The sequence below is a fragment of the Epinephelus fuscoguttatus genome, linkage group LG10 (assembly GCF_011397635.1).
Source record: "Epinephelus fuscoguttatus linkage group LG10, E.fuscoguttatus.final_Chr_v1".
Lineage (NCBI taxonomy): Eukaryota > Metazoa > Chordata > Actinopteri > Perciformes > Serranidae > Epinephelus > Epinephelus fuscoguttatus.
The window spans coordinates 18,071,318-18,095,884 of record NC_064761.1 but is presented as its reverse complement, the minus strand read 5'-3'; the positions used below and the strand labels follow the sequence as shown (position 1 = coordinate 18,095,884).

At 40.8% G+C, this 24,567-nt stretch overlaps 3 protein-coding genes across 4 annotated transcripts in view; 1 reads left to right on the top strand and 2 right to left on the bottom strand.

Moving 5' to 3' along the window:
* Positions 1–762: 762 nt before the first annotated feature.
* On the bottom strand, positions 763–12,265 carry abhd8b (abhydrolase domain containing 8b). Its single transcript, XM_049587765.1, has 5 exons — positions 11,918–12,265; positions 6,231–7,028; positions 5,494–5,664; positions 4,992–5,208; positions 763–3,143 (listed from the first exon to the last, which is right to left on the bottom strand). Exons 2-5 carry the CDS (start codon positions 7,016–7,018, stop codon positions 2,874–2,876), a joined length of 1,446 nt encoding a protein of 481 aa, XP_049443722.1. The 5' UTR covers positions 7,019–7,028; positions 11,918–12,265; the 3' UTR covers positions 763–2,873.
* A 2,835-nt stretch (positions 12,266–15,100) lies between these two features.
* Positions 15,101–19,632, top strand: dda1 (DET1 and DDB1 associated 1). The gene is made up of 5 exons (XM_049588605.1): positions 15,101–15,455; positions 16,100–16,180; positions 16,395–16,446; positions 16,685–16,746; positions 16,970–19,632. The coding sequence occupies exons 1-5, from the start codon at positions 15,447–15,449 to the stop codon at positions 17,072–17,074; spliced, it is 309 nt and encodes a 102-aa protein (XP_049444562.1). The 5' UTR covers positions 15,101–15,446; the 3' UTR covers positions 17,075–19,632.
* An 813-nt stretch (positions 19,633–20,445) lies between these two features.
* Positions 20,446–24,567, bottom strand: part of ano8b (anoctamin 8b) — a 54,126-nt gene continuing 50,004 nt past the window's right edge. For both annotated transcript variants that reach the window (XM_049588450.1, XM_049588451.1), the window contains one exon: positions 20,446–24,389. In XM_049588450.1, the coding sequence (XP_049444407.1) occupies positions 23,646–24,389 (744 nt within the window). In that variant the 3' untranslated portion in view covers positions 20,446–23,645. The remainder of the gene's footprint in view (positions 24,390–24,567) is intronic.

Below are 24,567 nucleotides of genomic sequence, written 5' to 3'. Positions count from 1 at the left end.
CTCTGAATCTACAAACAGACTAAAGCTTTACACAAAAGTAGTGTAGTAAAAAGTACAATATTTGTCTCCAAAATGTACTGTAGTAGAAGTGTAAAGCTGCATAATACGGAAATACTTAAGTAAAGAACAAGCAAGTCGAAATTTTATTTAAGGTCCAGTGTGTAGGATCAATTGGCAACTATGCTTTCATCAATTTAAAATCACTGTAAGTATTGTTGTGTTTTTGTTACTTAGAATAAGCCAATTATATCTAAATAATGAGCAGGTCCTCCTCCACGGAGTTCACCAAGATATGACAGGTAACGAAAACAGTGCCCTAAAGTTAAAAAAGGAGGGCTCCTGATCAAAGGTTGCCAGTTTGAGTCCCTTCGAAGACCCAGGAAATTAGTGCATAACATGTCCAAACTGTGGTGCCCCTAAGCAAGGGACTCTACACCCAACTGCTAACAGACTGTGGTTCAACTGGTTAATAGATGTTCAGCTGTTTCCAGAAAAGAGAGGTTTAGATCAGCAAACCCACCCTGGCTAAATAAATGTTGACAGAAAAAGGGCGGTAAAGTAACTAAGAAAAGTAAAGTAAAGCTGAAATATATCATATGAAAGACACAAGACAAAACTGTTGAAAACTCACGATAATTTACTTTGATAACATTTTAAATCAGCAAAATGTGTAATCATTGTCAAAGGCAAACAGTTAAAAAAAAATAAGACACAAAAGATACAACATGAACAGTTTCCTTCGAACTCAGGACAGTCATAGAGACAAACCATTCGTAAACTGTGACACATGGAAATGAACACGAGTCTCAAAACAGATCTGTCACATTTATCTGATCAAAGCTGCATCTTCACTTGATTGAATGAGTTCCCTGCTACAGTTCCTTTTACATCTCTAAATATCCACCACAAATAGAAATACAATGTATAAAAAGAATAATCTATGTATATAAAAAAACATCAAATACTGTTGAATCAGAGAGAACGTCTGTGCTTCATTCACACGTTAAACAAATCAAACTTCTGATTCGGTGTGAGAGGTTCAGAGGTTTGTGAACTACGGCAGCACTGAGAACATGTCGGTTAACGATGAGACATACACACATTACTGTAGAGGTCAAAAAACCGTCATAGAGGATTTAACAGCTCCCTACTGTAGTTCCAGCTATCTGCCCTGTTGGTGTTACAGTGCAAAAGTTGAATAAATTCAGTCTTATGATACAGACTCACATATATTTAAAGACGTGTCAAAATACAGTTTTTGTACCAATTTAATGCCACTATATTAGAACTAAGCTTCACTTCTCAAGGTAAAAAACAAACATTGCAGAATAGCAAAGTTTTGGTAATAAATAATAAATGCTTATTATTTATTTATAACAATCACTTCATTCATTCAAATCTTTGAGTGCAGACAGTTTGCTATCCTAAAAAATAAAAATGGGTTTGAGGAAGAATTATATTTATATATTAAACAGCTGCATACACAAAGTTTTTTGTGCAGGGAATGGGGAATCATTTAAACAAGTGCTTTCTAATACCACATGGAAGTTCATAATACAGTATATCAGACACTGATTGTCATAGATTTGAAATATCAAAGGTGCTGCAGTGCCAGCACACGGCTACATGCAAAATATTTCATGTTGTCTGTTAAACCCTGCTGTTGCACTACCCTGATGCATCTTAATGTAAGTGTTCTTATAATTTGTTTAACAGCTCTTTAAGTGGTTTGTGTGTTTGGCCAGTTCTGACTATATGAGTTTATGAGTCACTGCTGAGACTCAACTATTCCTACATTAAACAGGACACACTTGACTGAACACATTTCCCTGAATTCTAGGAAGCAACACGTTTACTTTCACTTCTGTCTTGATCATTTGTCACTTGTTCAGCTTCACAAGTCACAACTGTAGTAGTAGGTGAGGCTACATCTAATGCACTGTGCAAACTTAAAATTCTGGTTCACATTGTAGAGGTGCTGAAGAACAAAAACAATGCTCAAAATACTAAATGAACATATTTAATCAAGAAATGCATACCCAGTTGTTTTCGGTGCAATTTTGTGTGTATCACTAAACACTGTTTGCCCACTTAAAACTCTCCCCTTCACAAGAAGTGAGGTTTGAAATCCATCATGTGCAACAGAAAATCCACGCCACAAAACTTCCTCTGACACACACCTATCTCATCATGTCACAATTTGACATAATAATACATTCAGTTCGTTTACTATCCAGCTAGTGTCCAAAAGGTTTAGGCTCTGCTGCTGCTTTACGTAGGGCAGTGTAGCAGTTGTCATCAGGAGCATGTTTCATACAAACCATTCCTTTAATTCTCCACATTTTAGGGATGGCATAAGTCAGACCAGGCCATCAAGTGTTATTCTTTCTAAAATGTAGCTGTCAGTGTGTGGCAGGTGAAACTTTTTGATTTGTCTACACTTCAAGTTTTATCACTTTTCCAGCTTGAGAACTTGGCTCGCCCTCATGGCAGTATGTTACCGTTTCTGTGTCTTGCTTCGCCTACGCTGTCATCATCACCACCCTCCACTTCAAGGCACAGCTGCATCCACCCTGCTGTATGTTGAGGACAGGGTGCTGTCAGCTGAAGAGTGAAACTCCAGCATCCATTAGTGGAGCTCCTTTTTCCTCTGTCCTTCAGCTCAGCAGCTGATATAACTGGACTCAGACTTGAATTCTCTGCATTGCATCACACCTTCACTTGTCCAACATTTAGCTGGACCATTTCAGATAAACTGGCTCCTCTTGGCTCAGCATCAGGTTCAACAGCTACAACCGACTCAGATTATCAGGACCCCAGTGCATGGCCAGCCATGATATCATGTAGTAACCACTGAAAGCTTTAACTTTCAGTCATTTCTTGGCCTTGCTGTCTGGCTTCTCGTCCGAGGTCTGCCTTGCAGTTGCAGGTCGGACCTTGGAAGGGTCAGATGTAGCCCTGGTACTGTCAGATTGAGCTTTGGCAGTTTCTGGACGTGCTTTGGACTCTTTCTTTGGCGGTGGAGGGGCAGCCGGCTCCCAGAGCAAGAACTCATGCAGGAGTGTGTTGACAGCGTCTGGGCACTCCATCATGACCATGTGACTGCCATCCTCCAGGACCTTCAGGAAGGCCATGAGGAGGATCTGAAGGAAAGTTATGAGCAGAAATAAAAAATAAGTTAGATACAATTTAGAACAAACACCTCCCACTTTATGTTTTGTGCCTGGCCTGGTTCTAGACCTCTGAATCACAGCCCACGTCTATGAGTTTTTCAACAATTCAAATACTATGATAAATTAAATCAAAGAGCAATTCAGTCTCTCAGTCAGAAGTGCCCTTCATCAGAATTCCAAGGTACTCTTGTAGATCGAGAAATGACGCTCTCAAGCTAGTTTAACAAGAGTTACTGTAATTTTGAAGGGAGGTGTAACCATGTTACATCGTTGAGTTCACTGAAGGGAGTAATCTGGTCTTCTACATCGGTAGTTCTAAACTTTTGTGGACCTCCTACATATTTTGAGCAGCCCTAAGCATCCTTGGCAGAACCTCTCCACAAAGGAAACAGAGAGGTTGTGATGGTTCAGCTTCAGTTGAAGTGAATGTTAAAATGTTGTAATCCTTTTCACAAAGCCTCTTTTTGGAGCCTATCCCAGCTGACATTGGGTAAGAGGCAGGGTACACCCTGGACAGGTCACCAGACTATCACGGGGCTGACACATAGAGACAGACAACCATTCACGCTCACATTCACACCTATGTGCAATTTAGAGTCACCAATCAACCTGCATGTCTTTGGACTGTGGGAGGAAGCTGGAGTACCCAGAGAAAACCCTAGGTGACATGGGAAGAACATGCAGACTCTGCACAGAGGGGCTCCCAACCTTGGGGTTTGGACCCCCCACCCTGGATTTGAACTCTCTTACTGTGAGGCGACATTGCTAACCACTGCACCACTGTGCCGCCCTTTTATGATATATATTTTACTATTTCACAGACCACAAAGGGTCCTCAGAGCTCCAGTTGAGAAACAGCCTACACAACAGTCCTTGAAGCTCAGGTAGTCGTATGTAGTTGCAGTGTTTCAAATTTCTCATGCTTTACATCACTGTTGACCACTGATGACCAAAAAACACCTTAAACCTGCAATAACATTTTTTGGTCACTGGGTGGCTTTGGAAACAAGCTGAAAACACAACACTGACTGACACTGTCAGCATATAAATTATTATGTGGCAAGTTTGTTCGCAAACATTTGCCTTTTTCCACACACAGCAGACACAGAGATATTTAATCACTCTCCTTTTACCTCAGTTTTGGTCTCCACCAACTCCTGAGAGAAATATATGGCTCATCAGCACCACATGCTCCACTATGTTCATCAGCTAGTGCTCATTTTATCCATCTGCTGTCTGGTGCTGAGAGGGCGTGTACAGTGGGTTTATTACAGCTTGTTTGCTGAGAACAGCTTCCTGCTGTATCTGGATACAACACTGATAAGAGCGGAGAGAGTGATCCATAACAGGCCATTTTATTGTTTCATTTTACACAGTTATGTGATCTATTAATTATTAATAATTAGTTATAGTCACTTTGAGATTTTTTAATTGATTTCCTTTATTTCAGAGAGCCTTTTTCCATTTGATTATAATAAGAAAAAAATCTTATAAAAGGTATTATATAGTTTAAGAAATGGTAAAAATTATTGAAAAATGTTTGAGTTTTGTGGGGAAATGGTGAGGATTAATCTCCAAATACAACAGATCAAAGGTTAAGAATTTAGTACTTTAGGGCCTAAACCATCTAAAAATAAAATATCTTAAGTCCTTTTTCATCTTCATTCTTATGATCCAGACACAAACATGACTCATTTTGACCATCTGGTTCTCTCACTCTAACCAAACATTTGGTTCACAATATGACAGGAGTGTCTTTAGCAGGGTCAGTTTCCCAGTTTGAATCCCGGGCTTTGTGGGTTGAAGTGGCCCACTCACCTCTGCCATGCGCTGGTCCTCTTCAACAGGGACAAACTTGTCATGCATGCCGTGAACCAGCAGAATGGGCACTGTGAGTTCAGCATGGTAAACCTCGTCTCCCTCAGGCCAGTACTGGCCACTCATCATGGCACGCAGCACAAAGGACGACACGTTGAAGGCATTGTTGTCTTTCAGCAGCTGCTTCTCCTTGGCACCCTGTTTAGCAAAGCCGGCCCTGTAGGGGGCAGAGCAGAGGAGATTTACCTAAATTACAAATGGCTTAAAATAAACAAAAACAGGATTACGATGACACTGAACTGTGGGTGGGATGAACACAACACAGTGCCACATGGAGGGAGAATTAGCATAAATATCACACTTGTAGCCAACATCATAAATGTTTGGGTGTGTCAGTTGAAACAGTTCTTGTTCACTTGATTACAGCTGTGGAGTTAGTTTGTCAGTCAGATTAAATATAAGATCTTTGGACTGATGGACATGGTGTTGCTGTCTGTCTTACTTGAGAAAGCTCCAGGCTAGCAGCGGGGAGAGGCAGTGGAGCACACAGGTGGGTAGGTTGAAGATGGAGCAGAGGCTGGGCTCCAGAGCTGTGGGACCACCGCCGTTGATCATCACCATCTTGTGGATCTGATCCGGATACTCGTGGGCCAAGAAGGTACAAAACGACACACTAGGAGAGCAGAACAGAACAGGCAGTGTTACAAAATAAATAATGCAACAATAAGTTGCATTAAGTTGCAGCTACTTAGAAAAATATGTAATTAAATCACAGTTACTTATCAAAATGTTGTGATTGCAAGGGGGTTACATCCTAATATATTCATTTTGGTAAAAAGTCTTTGCAACTTTTACCCATCTTTTGTTAAAGCCTATTTCTGGACATTTTTTTCACAGTTTAAAACATTTGTTAGAAAATTAATTTAAAAATGTAATAAGTTACATAACTTTGATGAAGTAATTAAAATACATGCGTACATTGCGTTCATGAGACAGACACAATTATTAGAGCATGCAGTAACTATAAACTGTATCCAACTATGTCAATCTTCAGTTCACTGATGCTGTAAGTGATGTAATTATATTATACGTAAATGACATAAATACAAATAATGTATTGCTTGTCTGGGGTCCTCAGTATCTTTCAAGTTCTCACTTTTTTCCCACATACCCTAAAGCCTTCTGGACCCTCTCTTGACTCAACTGTGTGTTATATTAATGCAGAGATCTTAAATTTACCCATAGGAATGTCCTATGAGAATGTTCCTCTTGCGTGCATATCTCTTAAAGATCAATCTCATGTCCTCAGCCAGGGCGTAGAAAGTGTACGCAGCAGCTATCTGTGGTGCTGAGCTGGCTCCATGACCTGCTAGGTCTGGAGAGATCACTTCATAGCCCAGCCTGGAAAAGAAGTCCAACTGGCTTCCCCAGATGTCCAGGGAGCCTCCTACTCCATGGATGAAGAACAGAGCCACGTCTGCATGTGTCCCTTTACAAGCTGATATCTTCCTCTCACAGTCAATCACTACTGTGCGCTTGGGCTTCCGCCTGCGCTTCCTGGGTTGCTGCGACTGGTCAGTCTGTCCAGCAGCAGATGCCTCTCCTCCTGCTCCTGTTTCAGCTGCTCCGTCTTTTCCAGACTCAGACCTAGGCTCAGGGATGCTGACAGGCGGTGAGGAGTTACCACAGTCTGTCAGTTCAACCTCTACAGTACTGTTTGGTTCTGTCTCCCCATTCTGGCAGTTTTTCAGTTCAGCACTCGCCCTGTCACCCAAGTTCTCAATGAATAGCTGTCCATTACGGTATACTGTGATCTTTCGTTTGCAGCTTACACTCCCACCCGGCCCAGTGGGTTCCTCCACCGCCGGCCGGTCAGGGACTATATGCCGAACCCGTAATACGCGGCCTGGTTTCACCTCCACAAACTCGTAGCCGTCAGCTGGTTCTGAAGTTTCTACAGGAACCACAACGTTGGCAGACTTGGAGGTCAGGCAGCAGAGAAGACCCTCCATAAAGCTGGTCAGCATGGCTGCCACTCTGTAGGGATTACATTTACACAAAAACACACATGTAAACATGACAGAAACAAGGTCACAGAAAACCAAAGTTACATAAATTATTGAAGGAACCACAAGCAAGTTCTTAACTTATATAGACTATAAGGCCAGTAAAAACTAGTAAAATATCTTTATGTGAAGCTTAACAGCCTAGATGAACCCACTGATTGATAAATCTAAGGTCTGTTATTATTGACCACTACTGGCTTATCACAAACATATAAAAAATCCAAATGTATTTATTTAAAACCTGTGATTTTCAAATGCATTATATCAAGAGCAATGAACTTATAAGTATTTTAACTGCTGAAGCAAATTCAGATTGAAAAAGACAAAAGACCACGAAAACAGCTAAAACTAAAAAAAAAAAAACTTCAGTTTTACAGTTTACATCCATGCCTGTCCAGACTCATATGTAGCCATGACAGTAGACAATGCTTCAAATATGGATGTTGCTGCAAAGAAGCTACATATTCTAAAACATGGATGCTTCACACATCTTCAGCCCAACAGCACAGAATATCTACACAATCAGTTTCAAGCTGGACACCCAACAAGTCAGTATCTGACCAAATGTCTCCCCTTCTGTTCCTGAGTTACGACATTGAATACTGGCCAGGAGAGTGTTTTTGCAGAGCATTATGATGTCACAGTGAAGCTGACCTTTGACCTTTTGCATATAAAATGTCATCACTAAATTATCTTATCCTATTAGACATTTGTGTGACATTTTCTCATAATTAGTGTATGAATTCTTTGAGTTATGGGCAGTGATATGTTTCTGAGGTCACAGTGACCTTGACCTTCGACCACCAAATTCTAATCAGTTAATCCCTGAGTCCAAGTGAACACAAATTTGAGGAAATTCCCTCAAGGTCTTCCTGAGATATTGCGTTCATGAGACAGACGTAAGGTCACAGTGACCTTGACCACCAAATTGTAAACATTTCATTGATAAAACTAAGTGGACATTTGTGCAAAATTTGAAGAAAATCCCTAAGGTGTTTTTGAGATACAGTGTCTAGACATAGGTTGAGATATAAGCGGTCACAGTGACCTTGACCTTTGAACACCAAATCAGTTCATTGTAGAGTCCAAGTGGATGGTTGTGCCAAATTGGAGGAAATTCCCTCAAGGCCTTCTTGAGATATTGCGTTCATGAGACAGACGTAAGGTCACAGTGACCTTGACCACCAAATTGTAATCATTTCATTGACGAGACTAAGTGGACATTTGTGCAAAATTGAAGAAAATCCCTAAGGTGTTTTTGAGATATAGCATTTAGACATAGGTTGAGATATAAGCAGTCACAGTGACCTTGACCTTTGAACGCCAAATCAGTTCATTGTGGAGTCCAAGTGGACAGCTGAGCCAAATTTGCCTTCTTGAGATACTGGGTTCACGAGAATGGGACAGACTTTGTGGACCTATGTATATTTGGGCAGACAACCTAAAAACATAATGCCTCTGGCCTCTAGAATCTTTAAATTTAAAAAAAATATCAGCAATGTATACCATAATTTGTATGTGCTGATTAATATGCAAATAAGCAGATAATGGTATCTGGCCAGAAAAAGACAAGTTCTTATTGTACGTATCTTTGTTGTAATTCTTTGATAACACAACCGCTGAGAGTTTTCTGATGGATCTGTACGATCTTTAAGTTTTGCATTGATGTGTACTACTGGTACATACACTTACTTTAAAAAGATCATCACACAGTACATTGTTACCATAATGTTCTTACTACCAAATATCAGTGTAAGCATCTGCTCCACAATCGCTCTTATCACTCTAATGTAGGGATATGTCATACTTTCTCCTATTTATCCTCAGAAATCGTTAAATCTCTACATCAAGTGAGCATCTGGGAACCTTAAATGTACCACTGAAAGAGGTAAACAAGTTCTTGTGCCTTTACAATCTTGCGTCTAATTACAACTGAAACCCCTGAGACTTTCTGTCAGACGTAACTGAACAGCATCTTGCCTCAGCGCAGACTTTGGAGGTATTAATAGATGCGACCAGTAATAGCTCCCTGAGTTAAAGCTGTACGCCATGTGATCACTTTGCGCTGACATACACTGCCATACAGTCTGTCAAAACCACAGAGCAACCAACAATGGTACTTTTTGTGAACTATAGCCCTGTGGGTATGCTTCTTAAATCACATTAAAGAATAAAGTTAGAAAACTGAACAATTTACCATCAGAGAAGTCAATATCCAAAGAATAGATGAGACTGTATAATGCATGTCCCATACATACTGCAGGGACAGAATGCAGTGCATATTAGGTTGTAGTTGATTACCAACCATGGCAACAGCACAGCAGCCAAGCAGGGTCTGCAAGTCTCTCTGCTGGTGGCATTATCCTGCTGCCCTGTTGCTCCTCTCCCTGCTAGAGGGGATTATACTCTCTGTCTCTCAGTCTAAGTCCAAACAACACAATCTGTTTATCTCCTCTCTCCATGAAAACACAGACACTGTACGGCAACAGTTTTGTTGCATCTTTTTCTGCACTTGCACCTCATCAGCGGCCGCTTTCATCTGGGGATTACGGACACAATGCAAAACAGCATTCCTGCTTTGCTGGCTATTCCCGTGCCCTTTCTGCTTATACTTGCACATCCTTTATCCAAACAGCGGTGTTGTACAGGGCTGTGTGCGAACCGACTGGAGGAGGCTGAGCAGGCCATTATGAGAGAGACACATTCACCTCTAATATTATTCTACCATCAAAAGGCACTCATTACCCAGGAACAAGGTGTGACCTGTGATATATGCAATTATTTTTTCTCTCTTCCACAGCCTACTCTGGTGACAGTCTGTTTCTTAGAGTCCATTTACATTAGACATTAGACACTAGAACAGACGTATCTTTTACTATCATGGGCTGAACCAACCCCAAACCCTTTTCTACCCTTAAAAGTGTAAAAACTCTCATTCAACCACCATGCCACTTTTTTTAAACTGCCAGATTTCTCTTGTCCTCCTCATATATTAGATCTCAACTTTAAAAACTTCCTCCTTGTCATTCTATTTTAGCCTTTATGCTGCATATTATTCAGTGAGTAGAGCATAGATTTACATTCAGACTGTGAGAATAACCTGCATTGTGCATGATGCAAGTGCATGTTCATCCAGTTCTCACTTGTAGTGCATATCATAATTCATTCAGTTTGGTGAAATACATAGATGGTAGTGATTAGGCCACACCATTACTAATCAGACCACATTCGGTATAGCACTTGGGACTCCCTAAACAGGAGGTCACTATCTTACTTGCTCTTCTGAGACAATGGTTATCGCTAAAGAGAGAAAAATCAGTTACACCGTAGGATTTGTCTAAACATTAGCCACCATAAGTTTCTGGTCATAGCAGACCAAGTAATGGCAAAACCCTGGAATGTATTAAATTGAGCAATGGTGCATCTTACTGCATATCAATTTTGCTTTTTATTTGTAAGAGAAAGATTGTGTTATTTCTTCTTTTGCATCTTAAATCTTTTCAAAGAATGTTATTATCACGCCTGACAGTACCTGCCCAGTCAAACCATTGTCTTCTGGTGGCCACTGCAGCAGCCAGGTGTCAACTATCTTATTAAAGGGCAGCTCCTGACAGCAAGGAGGAAAAGGCAAGGTCCACTATTTCACCTTTTATACCCCAATTATCAAGCTGATCCAAGGACTGACCTGACCTCCTCACAGTCACAATGCTGCTTCCCTAACTGGTGGAACAGAATATTAAGTTGTAGTAGAAAGCACTTCATCAGGCCTACAGTAATGTCTTAGTGTTTTGTCTCATTATTGAATAGGCCTGCTTTCCTGTGCTTGGACATTTGGACACCATACTGTATGATGCAGTGAGTTCCTCTTGTGGTCACTAATGTAGGTGTCTTCTGTTGACAGTGACCGCAGGAGGCTGTTATATAACGATTTACGCAGGTCAGACACACACAGTGTGGACTGGTGCCAAGAAAACAGCAGAGACTGTCATGGGGATTAAAAACAACTACAGCAGGTTCACTGTTGACAGACCTTGCTTTCTAAATTATGTTTCACTGAACACTGAATCCTGATTCTCTGAGCTTGCTGATGTGTGCCGCAATTAAATCAATAAATAGTGCTAACTGTTTATCTTTGAAATATATCTTTATTAGGGAGTTCTGCAAGACAGTTTCAGCATGAAAGGACTGTGTTATAGTATTTTACTCCTTAAGACAAATTGCTGTCTGCATGTTGCTCTATATGAAGACAAAGCTCTAAAACAACTAATGGGATAATCCATAACAGTGTTCAGCAAAACATAATTTACTATTATTTAAAACATATTTTGAACCCTTTTCAAATTGGACAGTTTTAACACTTTTGCCCACTCAGCAAAAACATCTCAATCAGAGTCATATAACAGGTCATAATTTAATACAAGTCTGAGCAATATGCAGTCTATGGTTCACACAGTAAACAGCATGAATGCCTCATTGCATACTAACAGCTCTGTTGCTCATGTTGGTGGAATAAAACATGTTTAGCTGGTGTTTAGGGTGAAGCTAATGGTGCCCATCTATTCACTATTAACAATAAAGCGAGTTGAATAGGCCACTCACTGAGGTCTGGTGCAGCAAATGAAGCATGTGCCAGAATGTTTTCCCCTTCAGTCTACTGTACTGATGGATCAAAATTAATGTAATAATTTAGTAACACTCAGCTACCCGTTTGTTTCCGTTAACTGCAATCAAACTTGATATGCAGCGACCTATTTCTTCTCTGTTGTGAATAACCTACAGTATAAAGTATAGGCTAATATCACAAAACAATCCAGACCAAGTAAAAAGACAAGTAGGTGGCATGAAAGAAAAAATGCTTACCTTTATATTCCAAAAACCCCGCTTGAAATATGATCAGATTGATGAGGTTTTCTTATGAAGCATCGAGGAACTAGGAGAGCTATAATCTGTTGCAGTCAATCCACTAATCTAATTTATCTGGATTCTGTAGGTAGCCTCCACATGGCGGCCAGTATTTAGCCTACTGACAGCATATCTCTCTGTGTGCTTCAGGGGTAGATCCAATATATCTGCACGTTCCAGCACTCACTTCCATGTTGAAATGTTGGTGACAGCGCCCGGAGACGCGCCGGAGCTCTGCCGGATGGCAGCGTGTTTTTTAATCCATTAGCTGTCGGTGAGGCTGAACCACTGAAACCTCCCGGTACAGTTGTGGATGGGACGAGCTGCCCCCTGCTGCCGTGTGACGTGAGATAATCAGTGGATATAGGCCTTTGCTTAAAACAAATAATCAAATAAAATAAAAATAAAAACAGTGCTGTCTTCAGAATATATTAAAAAATATTACCACTGGTTATTATTATTATTATTATTATTATTATTATTATTATTATTGCTATTATTATTATTATTATTATTATTATTATTATTATTAATAATCTATGTATTTTTGTTTTCATTTTTAAAATTGTATTTATTTATTTAGTTATTTTAAATTGGAATCAACTTTTGTCTTATCTATAAAAAAATCTTTCTGCCTATAGGCTAAAGCTATTCAGCTAATGGCAGAATCACATCACATGGTCGTCCACTTATTCCAAGTTTGCAAATGTTACTTCAAGTGGCGAATTAATGGATGCACTGTTCTTGCAATTATTTTTATTGGCTGTCTCCATACAGTGTGTAGATGTATAATACCTAATAAGCTGAGATGGGGCCACAGGTTGTGGGATGTAACACTTAAGAATCGTTGCACAGATGATCTTCATCAGGGCCACAGTCAGGCTGAGGAGATTATATCTATCCTTAAATTTGGTTGCTTCCTTAAATCTGTTAGGTTGAAACTGGTATACCAGATATTGTAACAATGCTGTTTTTACTAGGCTTACTTGAATGCTTGGAAAAGTTCCTTGAAAGCATTTTCCCTTTTGTTTTAAAGACATGGGAGGATCAAAAATAGGAAGGTATCCTCTCGTGGTAATTTAGAATTGTAATATTTTAAATGTTGTCATGTCTGTTTTACACAAATCTCCTCAAGTTACCATTGAATAAAAAATGTTCCACGATAGCAAAAAATGCTCCCTGCATCTCATCAGCATCCCATTCTCCAGCACCATAAGTAGCTGGTGCTGTGGCAGTTGCCATGGCTGTTGTTGCTAGGTAACTAAGGAGTCCAGGAGGCAGGTGCCAGTGAGGTGTGAGGAGGACCACAGAAATCAAGACCCAGCAAACCCACTGAGCTAATTATAATGTAGGTCCCCCTCCAGCTGTAACAAATAAAGGTTACTTAGAGGTTTATTTTGATAATCTGTGATGGTCACAAAACAGGATGTACTGATTTCGGTATTACTATAGTATTATGTTGCATGAGAAATACTGAATATGCTGAAAAGGCACAAACCTGGGCACCAAAAGAACACCAAAGAAGACTAGACTGATTCCAGTAAAAGGGACTGAAGCATTATTACAGCTTTAAAACCATGTATTAGTAAACCAAAAGCTTGAAAATGCAACAGTGCCTCTCAGTGCCTTTATCTTTAACTGATTCCAGCCCTTTGTTTTTATACCCTGCTCTGAGAGAAATTTTATTTTATCCAGCTGTATTTTTAATAGGTGGAATGATACATAAACTTGAACTGGAGAATAGGATAGTTAATTGTCCCATGGGCTTCACTGTGCAGGGAGTAAGATCAGTACATATAGGAAATACATGTACTTAAATCACTGGATGTATTAAGGCAAGGGTGTCAAACATATGGCCCACAGGCCAGAACTGGCCCACTGGATGACTCAGCACACCAAATACTGATGCTCATATAAAGGCTAAGAGGAGTCAGGTTTGAGGAGCAAGTTAAACAGTGAGTAGCCTACTTCATGTAAAAAGCTGCAGGCTTTCCCACAGACCACAATATGTAAGTCAAAATACAATATTATTGCGATTGTAAATATGTTGCGATATGCTGAGTATTGGGAAAAAATATATTGCCTTTTTTCAATTGTAAATTATGTCCCCAGAGGAAAACTTTGCAACATCTGTTTTGTCTAATAAGATAAAGTTTTCAGTCTCTTCATCTCACTTCACTTATTTTTGTAGCAGCAAAATGTATCTAGTGGACTGAAAAAGCAATTGATAATAATAGTCTAGTAGGCTACCTAAAGTTTGATTTGTATTTGTCATATTAATAATTTACATATTTAAAAAAATCGATACTTTGACCTGTGTGATGATAAATACTGTGATACTATGCTGTATTGATTTTTCCCCACCCTGACCAGAATACAGTCCTCTGAAGTGACAATGAATACTTATTGTGGTCATATTTAAATATATGGAACATTGTCAAAAAAATTGGCAAAAGATTGTCAATCAGCAGCTTCAATACAGAAGAACCTGTATCAGACTTCTGTCTTAAAACAATACTGGTGGAACCCTATTGGTAAGACACTGCCAAAACTTAAGATTTGCAAATAGTTTGTAAGGCAGGGGGTAATTTAACATGCTTATTCAACAGCTTTCACTTCAGACTCGCGTGGTGATGCCAGAGTGGAAATGTATGGAAAAATGTACATTTAAAAACTGAGGCATGTTGTTCAAATTACATTTATTTCTCTTAAAACATCTCAGGCGGTTTATCATCTGTTTTGTAATTGGATGAACATTTTCAGAAAGTGCTTGTACCAAGAGAAAGAGGAACATTTGGAGGTGTTGTTATTTACAGGTTATTATGCACTGGTTTTTTTTTTTTTGTTTTTTTTTTTGTTTGTTTGTTTTTTTTGTCTGGCCCATTTAAAATCAAACTGAGCTGTATGTGGCCCATGAACTAAAATAAATTTAACACCCCTGTATTAATGAGAGGTAAATACTTTGTTAGGTGGTGAGTATCTGGCAATGTTTTTTATAATGAAGCTCATCATGTGGGAGCAAGATTTCCCAGTCAATGTTTTAGGGAGGGGCTAACCTCTGTTGTGCTTTCTGATTGGCTGTCAAGTCAAGCTACTACCACGTGAGAGCAATGGTGGGCCAATAGGCGCTCTCGGGGCGTGGCCAAGGAAGCATCGCTACCATCCAGCCATCATGCTAGCCGAAGAAGTCCTGTGCAACTAGCTTCGCTAAATCATGCAATGACATATTGGTTTATTTTCACTGTGAGTTGTATCATTTCTTCATGGACACTGGGATATAGGATGGAAACAACAACCGGTGTGTGAAGGCCGTTGTTTTCTTTGCCAAGAGGACCCGATAGGACAGCCGTGTCGGTTAACTAACGTTCGTCTGTAAGCTAGCGCGGCTAACCGTAACATACTCACACTGCCTGCCATCACGACCAGCACAACAGACACCAAGCCGAGTCCACGAGTCGGCGTTTCGACGTTGGAAGCCACCATCATCATGGAGAAGGTACGTATTCCACATACGCCATGCTCGTAGCGTTAGCTCAAGCTGCACAACACTTATCAGAGGACATACGGTAACACCGAGCTAGCTGACTGTGAGTAACAGATAGCTGTTAGCCACACCTGCTTCTCGTGTTGGCATTCATTCACCGAGGCCAAGCCGGCATCGTTTTGTGCTCTGAGCTCTGACTTGCTAATTTGAAACCACTTGCTGTACACCGTATCTGATATCATCACCTCCAGTTGGGAGGTTACCGGGGACGTTGCAGGGAGAGCAGCAGGCCTGTTAGCGTGCATGGGTTTCTAAAGATGAGGGAACGCCCAGCACTGACTCAGTGACTGATATCCTCTATCTACAGTCATTTTCAAGGACTCTTCATCTGTGCTCTTCGCCACCCTCCGCCCACCTAACATCTGTATTAGAAGACTCTTTTCACCGACACTGATGTAAATCAATAATATGGGCTGTTACGAAATGCCACAGGTGAAGAAGTCTGTTTGCTGAAATTAGATTATCAATGGAGGGCAGATTGACTGATGACTTGAGGCTTGCAGTGTTAAGGGTCTAATTAAATGCAAGATAAAGGTAAAGACATTCACTGAACCAGAGCTGTAGGGTATAATCATCCCCTCACCCTCTCCCCGCAGGCCGATTTCTTGAAAGGACTTCCTGTCTACAATAAGAGCAACTTCAGCAGGTTTCATGCAGACTCCGTTTGTAAAGCATCTGTAAGTAGCCTATGTTAATATTTATGTTTCTAGGCTGTCATTATTATTCCTTAGTAATATATGTCTAACATTCATCTAAAATATTTCCTCAGACAAATCACATAGAGGCTGTCATAAATGTTGTGATTGTTCCTTAATCAAATTAAACATACAAAAATGCATAAGTAGAATGCACAGCTACAAATTTGAAACCTCTTTCTATCCTGTTTTGCAGAATCGAAGGCCCTCTGTGTACCTTCCAACACGAGAATACCCATCTGAACAGAGTAAGTACCAACCTCACAGCGAAATGAAAACTATGGGAGAAACATTTAAGAGCTAAAATCATAAATTAACAGTAAGGCCGTATTACCAGAGGCTGTTATTGTAGTGGATCACAGATATGTCTTAACTAAAGATTGGTAACTAAGGGTAAACTGGCATCATTTTGGGGAGACTGTACTCTAAATTGATCAGCTTTAAACATATTTTTTCAGTAATATGCTGACTGTGTTTGCTCTACAGTTATTGTAACAGAGAAAACCAACATCCTTCTGCGTTACCTCCATCAGCAGTGGGACAAAAAGGTGAGCATGTGCAGTTCTTTGGAGTTGATTTCATTAATCTGGCCTGACTTAATGCCATTCTGTGTCTTTGTTAGGTCTAAGTTAATCATGAGCCCCATAGTCTCTGGTCTTTGGTAGCTGGATTATTATTATTATTAGTAGTAGTAGTAGTAGTAGTAGTAGTAGTATTACATTTAGAATTTGTGTGATGTTACTGACTGCTGCTTAATCCTCTGTCACACAGAATGCAGCAAAGAAAAGGGAACAGGAACAAGGTGAGGGTGACAGTCCGGCACCCCCAAGGAAGATCGCCAGGACAGATAGCCAAGAGATGAACGAGGACTCATAAATGTGTGTGTGTGTGTGTGTGTGTGTGTGTGTGTGTGTGTGTGTGTGTGTGCGCGTGTGCGTGCGTGCCAGTGTGAGAGGGAGAGAGGATGAGTGAGAGAGAGAAAGTGTATAAATGAATGACTATGTGTGTGCTTTCATATACAGGGTGTAGCCAGTTTAAACTTATCAAAACCAAAGGATAGTCTAACAGGATGTCTGTCCTCGTATGAAATTAAGAATCATCCATTGAGAATTAGGGAAATTCCTGTCAACAAAGCAGCCATTTATGGTGTAAAGATTGTGTGCGTGAAACTTATGTAACCAGAAAACATGTCAAAGTCACTGTCGGTCACAGGACAGAGCAGTTGTCTGAGAGGGAACTTCATGATGCAGAGTGTGGCAGGAATGACTTCTAAAACCCAGGAATGAGTTAGCATTTTTTGCCCTTCTGGTTCCCTCGTCTTAAATTCAATGTGTTTTTGGAATGAGGTTTTGATTAAATGCCAAGCTTAAGGGATTTTCACGTATTGTGAAATATGTCAGTAAATACCCCACTTGTGAATTTTGTAGCTTTTAAGTGTCTTCCAAAGGTGGTTGCTAACAAGTGGCTAAATGAGAGTACAGAACATCATCACGCCAGACACGGCTTTTAAAGCCCCAGGGTGGTGGTGATGTTGAAGTCATGCAACAGTGGTGTAGCTCACTTAAAGGCTTATGTTACCTTTTTATTTCTGATGATTGCATTTAGGCTTAAAAAAATCATAAAAGTGGTATTAATTTGTTAAGATTGCTGGACAAAACTAAGTATCATAAACTTTTATTTGTCACAGAGCTTTAAATTGCATCAATGCAAAATCCAATGGGAAAAAAGCAATTGTTTTTTGTGGAGGGAACAAGGGCGGTGCTAACTTCCAGGTTGGCTTACAAAAACGTCATCTCTGCAACACTGTACTGGTTTTTCTTATTTATACTGGCTATTCCCTGTGTAGGTTAGCAACCCTGTGTATTGTACTGTATGTGTGTGGTGAATGAGAAGTTGAAAAAGTGTCAGTAGATTAAAAATTGGAGAGGGACTTGACAGATAAAGTCAGACACTACCCTCACAAACAGTCTCATAAACTGGTACATGACTTGTGTAGCCTTCTTCTGTCACCTGGAGAATCAGTCCTGATATGTGCAAAGATATGTTTTTGTTACCGTTTTAACTTTATTATAACTTTTATTGTTTATGTATGGCAATGAGCTTCCTGCCAGCCACAGTGCCCACCCTCTCAGTTTCACTGCCCACTCTGCAACCACATGGGGGCATTGCAACATTTCTCCACACTGTTTGAATCAACATAACCAAGACTGCACTGTGAAGAACAGCACAACGTAGAAGCAACTCTTCCAGAATCCCCCGTAGATGTGTGTTTATGGTGAATATACATATCTTCATTCTATTCTGGGACTTGTGCTCGTAGGATTAATGTCGTGTTGGTGTTTCTGAGAAATATTTTTTACATCTAGCACCACCTTCTGGCTAATCGAGGCCCATAAGGATGAGTTTTAGCTGCTCTTTCATAAAAGGATGTAAAAGAAAAAGAGAAGGAAAAGGGAGCCTAAATATGGAGTTGTAAATCGAAACGTTGGATTTTCAGGTGCACAAAAAGGTAACAGCACAGATAGTGAAGAAAAATCTGTAATGTCTGGAAAAGGGAAAAAAAAAGAATACATTATGATGTGTGTAAATAATCGCCAGTACCAGAATTAGTTTATCCAGCGGAGTATCTTTGTGTCTGCCTTTTTTGTAAAATAATACATGCCCATGGATGAGATAGAAAATGACCCTTAGGACAGTAAAGAAAAGAGCCCCAGTGCCCAGTGGATGTTACCTTGCCTTGCATGTTGATGTTTTCGCGGCTGGGTATCATATTCCTGGCCCATTAATACAACCTAAGGAGTTTTGGGGGTTGTGGTGTTATCTTGTGTGACTGTGGAAGGTATTAGCCTAGAGGCCTTACAACCTGTCATCATGGTTCGGACCCTTTAGCTCCCCCAGCTCAGGGGCTGGGACAGCTGTACTGTTCGCCCTGTCTTTGTGACAGCCCTGGATGGTTTTTGTCTGAGAGCTGGTTTAGATGAACACAGGGGGGTTAAAGGGGTGTTATATTTTCAGCCATAGAATGCACAATAAGCATGCACAGCAAAGTGCAGTTGCCATCCTGCCTTGTTCCTGAGATTCAGTTTGTATTGGTGTCATATACTGTACAACACTGAATATAGCTTTTGGTTTTTTTTAAATTTTATTTAATATAATCACTGCCCAGCAGTCACGTCGAAGCCTCCTGTCCTTCCTGTTGTTGTTTATTTTCAGTCGATGCTGCAATGTGGGTTGACAGTGTGGTCAGTCATCTTCCTACCTACGGTGTAAATACTGTCTGTTTCTGAAGTGTAAAACCACATTATGCTTCTGCTCAGATAGACTGTTCTACAACACCCTAAGCCTTGCCCCATCTCATGTGTGTTAGATCAGATATGTTCTTTATAGCTTTGCTGAAATAAAACTGGATTGAAACTGGGTTTTTGTTGTGTGGTACTTCTAATAGACAATTATCCATCCTTGGGTTAAAGGTGTAGTTTGTAGGATTTAATGGCATCTAGTGCTGAGGATGCAAAACTGAAACTTCTGAGTGCAAAGCATGCAGGAGAATTGTGACGGCTGACGGCAGTAGCTCAGTTCATAGGGACTTGGGTTGGGAACCGGAGGGTCGCCAGTTCAAGTCCCTGTCCGGACCAAATATGGAGCATGGACTGGTGGCTGGAGAGGTGCCAGTTCACCTCCTGGGCACTGCCGAGGTGTCCGAACCCCCGAACCGCACAGAGCGCCTGTCCATGGCAGCCCCCTCTCTCTCTGACATGTCTCCACTTGTGCATTTGTGTGTATTTCGGACCTGTGTGTTCATGACAATAGAGTGAAAAAATCTAATTTCCCCTCAGGGGGATTAATAAAGTATGTAAAATTAAAAAAAATGCAAATGGCCCTGTCAGTGTTCAGTTTGGCCATTCTGAGCTACTGTAGAACAACATGGCAGACTCAGTGGAAGAGGTCCCACTCTGTATGTAGATATAAATGGGTCATTCTAAGCAAATGAAAACACAACACTTCTCATTTTCATGTGATTATAAGATAATGAAAACATAGTTGAACATATATGAATATTAGATTCTATTTCTGCCAATAGATGCCCCTAAATCCAACACACAAACTTTAAGGAGATTCTGATGCCTAGTACTGATACCAAAATTCATGAGTGAAGAAAAAAAATTGTAGTGATGGTTTTGCAGAAACAAGTTGGTCACAACACATGGAATGCATTTGAAATAGTTTTATTAACTATTTTTCAGGTCTTACAAAAATATGACAAAATAAATTAAAAGAAATAAATAATCCCATTTCCCAGTGTTTCTCTTTAAAAGATCTTTTTTTTGTACAGTGGTACATTGGAAGAGCATATGATGTTCGGTAAGTGAGGCCTCCATGAAGATGTCTTATCTTAAACTCTTGAGGTTAGGGTCGGGTTTTTAATGTAGCTGTGGTGAGAACCTCACCTGTTCACATCCACTCTTAAAATCCACAAAAAGACAGTTCATTTACTAACTTAAGTCCTTTCCTACTGGGCTCACATTAGACTGTCTAGATAAGCCCAAATCCTTTAATGAACTGCTGCTGCTTTTGTTGCTTTGATTGTGAATTACAGACGGCTGATCGGTCTCAGCTGTCTGAGCTGCTGTCCTTTCGAGAGGGATGTCTGTGCTTGGCCTGATGCTGTCTCTGGCATGATGTAGCTCTCAGTGATAACCAAGATCTGTTATTTCAACCGATGCTTATTTAAGACCTCCATATTAACAATATGTAGAATTTGCTGCTCCTAAGAGTGCAAGGATGACAGAAGTGATACGTTGGTTAATGTTATCTATTTCTATCAAATGAAGTTGTAAGTTTTCCCTGAATAAGGAGGAACTACATACATGGAGGCATGCCCTAAACTGTTGCCCTTATCTCTTCCTTCTCGCTTCAGCCATCAGCTTTGAAACTGGCTTCTCGTTTTCTATGCAAACTTAGAAACGACAATATGAGGACTCTATTGCGCCATGGTGTCACTCATCCCTGAAATCCAAATGCTGCTAGAATAAAGGTTTTGATGAGACTGAGCTCAGCTACGCTTACCATCCTGATCTCTATCATGGGTTTCTTTAACAATGACCAGCCTGTGACACACAAAGACACTGAAGATATTAAATTTCTCTCAGCCTTGCACTTCTCATTTTACATTTATGATGAACAATGACATCCAAATATAAAAAAGAACAGACTGTAGATTGACAGTAAGATGATACTGCGACCACACCAACTGATGTCCTGTCTATTTCCCTTATTGCGTTAAATGTCAGTGAGACCTTTTTGCCTGTCTGTGGAAGTATGTTTTTGTGTTTTCTTTAGACTCAAAGGTGGACTATACTTAGTGTGAAGTTGTTACAGACACATGAATGGAGCGACAAAATATGAAAAAAAAAAAAGAAGTCTGAAGCTCAATGTCATCGTCACCTCTAGACTAGACAGATTCTGTCAGCACAGAGCCGTAGATGGATGAGATTATTATTATTTTAATTGTGAGTCAGGGGAGATTCCTCACATTAAATACGAGACAAGAGAGAGCTGACGTTGAAAATTGAGGGGACACAAAGAAGAAATGCATAGAGTCTTGCTGGGGATAATGCAGTAGGATGGGTGCTGCGGGTGAGGGAGTTAGTCTGGATTTATAGTGATACAGGTAAGTCTCCTACAACTCTGTTATTGCCGAAATCCTTGCCAGAGGTGTTGATGTGAAAATGCATAGTTAATGTTTCTGTCTCTCAGTGTGCATCTTACCTAATGTCACCACAATACATTTTTCTTACAGAGCTTTTTAACTGCATCCTCACACTCTAATTTCACTGACCCTGCTTTATACTGATGACCAGACACTGGTGTTAAGTATCAATCAGACAACAATATATTCTGCTATGCAAATGAACTCTGGCGCCACCCTCTGGAGACCTGGCAGAAGTTAAAACCCTGGTAATGGTTGATGATGGGCTTGCTTACAAGAGAAGCGTAATGTATACCCTAAACAGTGTTGTTGTACATAATAAACTGAACATACAGTACATACATTTTGGGTTAACAGTATAATCCGAAAAATACCGCTTTGGTTAAAAAAAGGAAATTCCCATCATGAGTGCTGCAGTGAAGCAATGCAGCAAATGGTGCGTATAAAAAAGATGTGGAGAGATATGGAAATAAGAGCAACTATTGTTAAAAAAAACTCATCTGGATATTTAGGAAATCCCATAGTTGCTGAGAGCAGGGGCAGGTGAGGAGATAGCATGTACCGTGTGAAAGTAGGAAATGAAAACAATCCAGCTTTTGCATAATGTTATGAGGCAGGCTGGTGTCTGTCCTCTCTCCTGCAGAGGGAGACAGGTTTCTATGCAGGGCGTAAGGGTTTAGTGCAAGTGTCCCTTCTTTAACTCTACGCTTGTTTGCCAAGTCTGGTAAGAGTGTGTGGAATGGAGCACCATCTGTGTTTACAAGGCGCTCTACGGGCTTGGATAGAGAACAGCACACAGCAGCCTCCCATGCTCCATTTTCTCAAAATCACCTTCCACTACCTCTGCTCTTTTTTTTTTTTTTTTTGCTTTTTCTTGTCTCTCTTCCGTTTGCTCTCTTGGGAAAAATACTGGTACGTGACAGCTCGACTTACTAAGCTCTTTACTTCCTTTTAGAACAAATCTGCTACTGTCACAGGATGGGAGGAAGTGTTCAAAGCTCAGACATCACCTCCGCTTTGAAAATAAAGCTGGTGATGCATCAGGGATGCTTATTAAGGGAGAGGTTTGTGTGATGATTGATAAGAGTAATTAAAACACTGATTGATATTGCTTTTCCATTTTTCCCGTTTCAATATAAAAGTGAAGGGCCCAAGAATTCCTCACAGTTAAAAATGAGACAATATCTAATGATCACTTGTGTTGTGACGGCTAAAAACACTCTCAGAAGTTATTTGATGTACAATCTGTGATCCTCTCATACCACTGTATATGTTTTTTTAATCTTTTCTCTCCACATAAGGCTGTTATGTCCTAGTGGGAGGCCAACAAGATGCTTACAATTTATGACTAGAAGAAATCAAGAAACACAGCTCTCTGCTTTAAAGGCTTAAAAATATTAGAAACGCAGCTCATGCATTTCTTCATGTATTGCAGACAAGGAAGGATTTGTATGTTTGTGTGTGAGGGTGCGTGTGTGTGTGTTTTTATTCGGTCATGATAAGAGGGCTTACGTCTTTCTCATAAAGCCTGTTTCTTTGTCTCTCAGCAAAAAAGCAAACCAAAACAACAGTCACCTCTCATCAGTTTCATCTTCTCCTCTCTCTCTCTGCTTCAAGTACTTCTACACACATAGCCTGCGATAGCACAGAAGGTAGGTCAGGCCTCTCCTCACAGTAAACACATCACTTCTTCAGTTGAGATGTAACCAACGACAAGTTTGTTTCTCTAAGGAGCTACTAGACTTTAGAGCCGGCCGGGTCCAAGTCTGTTGCATGTCCGTTCTCTGACCCTTCCCCTCCAGGCGAGGGGATCTCGTCTGGAACGCCATTCAAGTCAGACCTGGATGGTTGTCTATCTGACGTCTGTGATGATGATCCTTCCCCCGGTCTGGGCAGCGGAGCCCCATTCACACACGTCCCCCCCTCAGATTTCCCAAAGTTAAACAGTTTCCCAGGGTTGAAGGCTTTGCTGGGTGACTGAGAACGCTCCTGAGAGCTGCTACCTGATGATGAAGATGATGATGATGTTGCTGCTGTGGCGTTAGTGGCTGTGGTGGCAGCAGCAGAAGCTGCAGCACCTTCCTTCTTATTCTCAGGTGACTTGAGGAATTTGAAGCTCAGGAACCCGGGCAGCTTCGGTTCACTTCCAGTGGGCGACTGAGGGGAGCGGGCGCCACTCGAGGAGAACTTACTCTGCAGCGGGATGATCTGTTTGAGCTTCATCACGTTATTGTTGGCCAACAGAGAGCTGGGCCTCTTGGGTTTGTCTGACCCGCTGCCCCCTCCTCCTCCTCCGCTCCCGGGGCGTGATTTGCTGCTGTGACTTTTGTCATGATGGTGATCCCCAGAGGAGTCACCCTTGCTGTCGTCCCGCTCCCTCTCCCTGCGGGCCATGTGCTCAACCTGCCTCTGCCTCTCCTCCTCCTCCCTCTTCCTCCTCTGCAGTTGCTGGTAATGCTGCTGCGCCTGTCGCTCATGCTTCTGCAGAGAAAAAAGAAACATTCCCACAATATATTTACTAGAATCAGCTAACCATTACAATACTGCAGTGCTGCCCATTGAACAAATCCCTTACTAAGACTCCTGCATTAGCACTGCAGGGGCCACTACAGCCTAATCCATTTTCTATGTTCTACAAATTGTGTTTCTCAAAAGTATC